Here is a 3,889-nt window from a genome sequence, read left to right as displayed (position 1 = left end):
TTACTTGTTTAATGAAATGTATGATGTTTATGGTTCTTATGTAGTTTGTATGATGCTTTGGCCATATTGTTGTTACACATTCATGCCAACAAAACCAATTTGAATTGAATTGAATTAAAGAATCCAGATCAACACGAGATTCAAACAGACTTTTCATTTGCATGTTTCTCCTTTATCTCTTTAAATGTTATTTCTGTGTGTTTGTGGACGCAGGTGGCCAACTACGGCGTGGGAGGACAGTACGAGCCTCACTTTGACTTCGGACGGGTAAATGGACGTTTCCCTCTCAGCAGCAGGAGGCTCTGAAATGATGCTTCTGTGTTTGTCTCTGAAGTGTTGATTAGTTTTGGCAGAACGAAGAGAAGACGAAGTACTCATCTCTTTTACTTCAGAGGAAGTAGTAATACTACAGTGTAGAAGTACTCTGTTCTTAGTAAAAGTACAAAAGTATCAGCACCAAATACACTCGGTGCAGGATAATATCTCTGATGAAGTTGGAGTATTGATTGATTTCACTGTTGTGATCTTTCAGAAAGATGAACCGGATGCGTTTGAAGAGTTGGGGACAGGAAACAGAATCGCCACCTGGCTGCTTTACGTCAGTAACCCTCACACGATGTTTCTTATCTTAGTAGCTATGAGCAGAACGCCGCCGCCCGCCCCGCCCACTGTTTGTCTCGCTGTCAGTCAACATCTCAGTCATTGTGAACAAAATGATCCGTCACACTTAGTCACGTATACTAAGTGAACTCTTCACCTTACTGTAGTTGACCTTTGACCCCATTAAGTCATAAAGTCAGAGACAGTAAAAACTGAGTAAATATTTATTTGTTCTACTTTATCAGTTCTCTCCTGTTTTTATTTGATTATGAAGCTGCTCAGACGTCTGAGATGAGACGTTACATCTTATAATAAAAACATTTTCTTTCGAGGCGAACCTAAAATCTTCATGTTTATAGAATTTATTATAGAAATAAATCTTCACTTTCAGACAGCACTGATTATTGTGAGAGAGAAAATGTGCCAAACTGACTGCAAGGGTTAATTTGTCTCCTCCTTCATGCTGCAGATGAGTGACGTACAGGCAGGGGGCGCCACCGTCTTCACTGATGTTGGAGCTTCTCTCCGGCCCAAAAAGGTACAGTTCACTTTAGTGCTGCAGCTCCATCAAGCCTCTCACAGGGTAAAGATCAGTAATTGATTGTAATTGTACAATATACATAAAAAAAAACTCATGAAATGTTGATCAACTACATGAGGACGATAAGGACAATCTGCTCAAATGTTTCTGAGCTAATTTAAACCTACCTGGTTCTACTTATAAACAGATCACACTTCATTAATAAATATAATACTTATTATATTTAATACTTCATATAAAACATGAAGATATATTTTAAATGATCACAATGGTGTTAAATTGTCAGTTTATTATCTGCTGCTTATAAATCATAAACGTGGGCGGGAAAGTTTACTGATTAATGGATTCTAACACGTAAATGTGTTGATAGATTATCTGCTCAGTTTAAGGGTTAAAACCTCCTGTAAATGAAAGCATGAAACATGAAAGCAGAACTTTATTTTTATCATTTTTATCAGGCTCTTTTCAGTGTTCAGTTCAGGGATGATTTGGTCCATTTTGAATAGTTTACACAATAAATGCCTTAAAGTGTGCAGATCGCCCTTAATTTCATTAACAAACACTGAATCTGGAAATGAAACAAATGAAGAACATGTGATGTAGTTTTGTATGTTTATTACCTTAAATCCTTCAGTAAACACCATGACATATGAGAATTCATTCATTTATACATTCATTCATCCCGAAGTTGGGATGAACCCCTGAAGTTCCACATAATAAACAATAACAGAAAGAGTCATGTTCTTATAAATAAATACAATAAATATTTCTAAATTAAACCCTTCAAATAGCACGGTCTAGAAATACTACGATAACCTGCATCCTGTATTAGCATTAAAATATACTTACTTCCCACCAGTAAAAGTACTCATTATGCAGAATGGGTCATTTCAGAATAATATATATAAGTATGTGTTTCTAATCAGAATAAATAAAGTATAAAGTACCGCTGCAACAGAAGAAAAGTCTCTCCATCGACTGAAGTTTGATCAAAGGAGCCCTTTGGCTTTGGCCACAGAACGGGTATTTTCTTTTTTAACTTAATGTAACTCCCTGAAGACCGTCATCATGAAGATCCATCCTGTGCAGTAGTTCTCCAGGACCAACACACAGCAGATTATCAGCAGCTGATCTCTCTTTTAACACCAGGACAGGAACTTCAGCTGGCAGAGGATCCTACTGCTACAACAACTCGCTCTGCAGACAGTAGACACTGATGATAGGCTTTGATTCACAATACAGGACTGCAGCTCCTGCATCACTGTGTATTTAGTTTCATTTATTCCAACAAAGCGTGTTTCGGGCAAATCTGTTGGCATCACCTGCACTTTACACCAGAAGAAGAAACGATGCTTAACAGAGAAAAAAACAATCAAACATGCACAACAGCAACAAGGCTGAATGTTCAAGTTTTTTTATTGAGTGATGCGATCTTATCTGTGTTTAACCTTCAGTCAAACCCAGAAGTAGTTCCTGTTCCTCTTCAGAGCAAACTCATTCCTTCTGACACAACACTATGTTTTTGTAGGATGTGATGATTGTGAAATGAATGAAATGTTTAAAGTAGAAAACAAATATGTTTCATCTTTTAAATATGCTTTTAATACATTGGATGAAATGACTGTGAGGTGAAACTGTCTCTGGTTGTTCTGAACCACTGACTGTATAAACATTTCTAAATTAAACCAAAATCCCTTCAAATAGCACGGTCTAGAAATACTACGTTAACCTGCATCCTGTATTAGCATCAAAATATACTTACTTCCCACCAGTAAAAGTACTCATCATGCAGAATGGGTCATTTCAGAATAATATATATAAATGGATTATAATTATTAACTCATTCATGTCTTCATCACCTTAATGTTCCAGCTGGTAAAGGTTGTTACATGCTGCTGGACAGCTCAATCTGTAATAATACTTAAAATAACTATTTGGAGTCCAATATTTCCCTCTGAGAAGTACTGCAACAAAGCATGACATGGAAACACTGAAGTACAAGTACCTTAAAACTTTACTTATGTACATGTGGACATGTGAGTGTTGTTTTAACTCACAGTCTAAAGGTGCAGCTGGTCACCTGTCCATCATCACTCCCTCACAGACCTCAGATCTGCTTCATCATGAAGATCCGTCCTGTGCAGATGTTCTCCAGGACCAACACACAGCAGATTATCAGCAGCTGATCTCTCTTTTAACACCAGGACAGGAACTTCAGCTGGCAGAGGATCCTACTGCTACAACAACTCGCTCTGCAGACAGTAGACACTGATGATAGGCTTTGATTCACAATACAGGACTGCAGCTCCTGCATCACTGTGTATTTAGTTTCATTTATTCCAACAAAGCGTGTTTCGGGCAAATCTGTTGGCATCACCTGCACTTTACACCAGTAGAAGAAACGATGCTTAACAGAGAAAAAAACAATCAAAGATGCACAACAGCAACAAGGCTGAATGTTCAAGTTTTTTTATTGAGTGATGCGATCTTATCTGTGTTTAACCTTCAGTCGAACCCAGAAGTAGTTCCTGTTCCTCTTAAGAGCAAACTCATTCCTTCTGACACAACACTATGTTTATGTAGGATGTGATGATTGTGAAATGAATGAAATGTTTAAAGTAGAAAACAAATTTGTTTCATCTTTTAAATATGCTTTTAATACATTGGATGAAATGACTGTGAGGTGAAACTGTCTCTGGTTGTTCTGAACCACTGACTGTATAAACATTACATACACATTTATATACA

General features: G+C 37.3%; 1 protein-coding gene across 1 annotated transcript; it reads left to right on the top strand.

The window, feature by feature from the left end:
- Positions 1–120: 120 nt before the first annotated feature.
- Positions 121–3,413, top strand: LOC123967016 (prolyl 4-hydroxylase subunit alpha-3-like; the record flags this gene model as incomplete). The annotated part of the gene is made up of 4 exons (XM_046043066.1): positions 121–267; positions 533–598; positions 1,070–1,138; positions 3,246–3,413. Coding segments are annotated over 4 exons (450 nt in total), but the record flags the coding sequence as incomplete, so codon positions are not given.
- Between the last annotated feature and the right edge of the window lie 476 nt (positions 3,414–3,889).

The sequence above is a fragment of the Micropterus dolomieu genome, unplaced genomic scaffold (assembly GCF_021292245.1).
Source record: "Micropterus dolomieu isolate WLL.071019.BEF.003 ecotype Adirondacks unplaced genomic scaffold, ASM2129224v1 contig_14791, whole genome shotgun sequence".
NCBI lineage: Eukaryota > Metazoa > Chordata > Actinopteri > Centrarchiformes > Centrarchidae > Micropterus > Micropterus dolomieu.
Note: the sequence above shows the minus strand (reverse complement) of the source record. Positions and strands in the feature narration are given on the sequence as shown.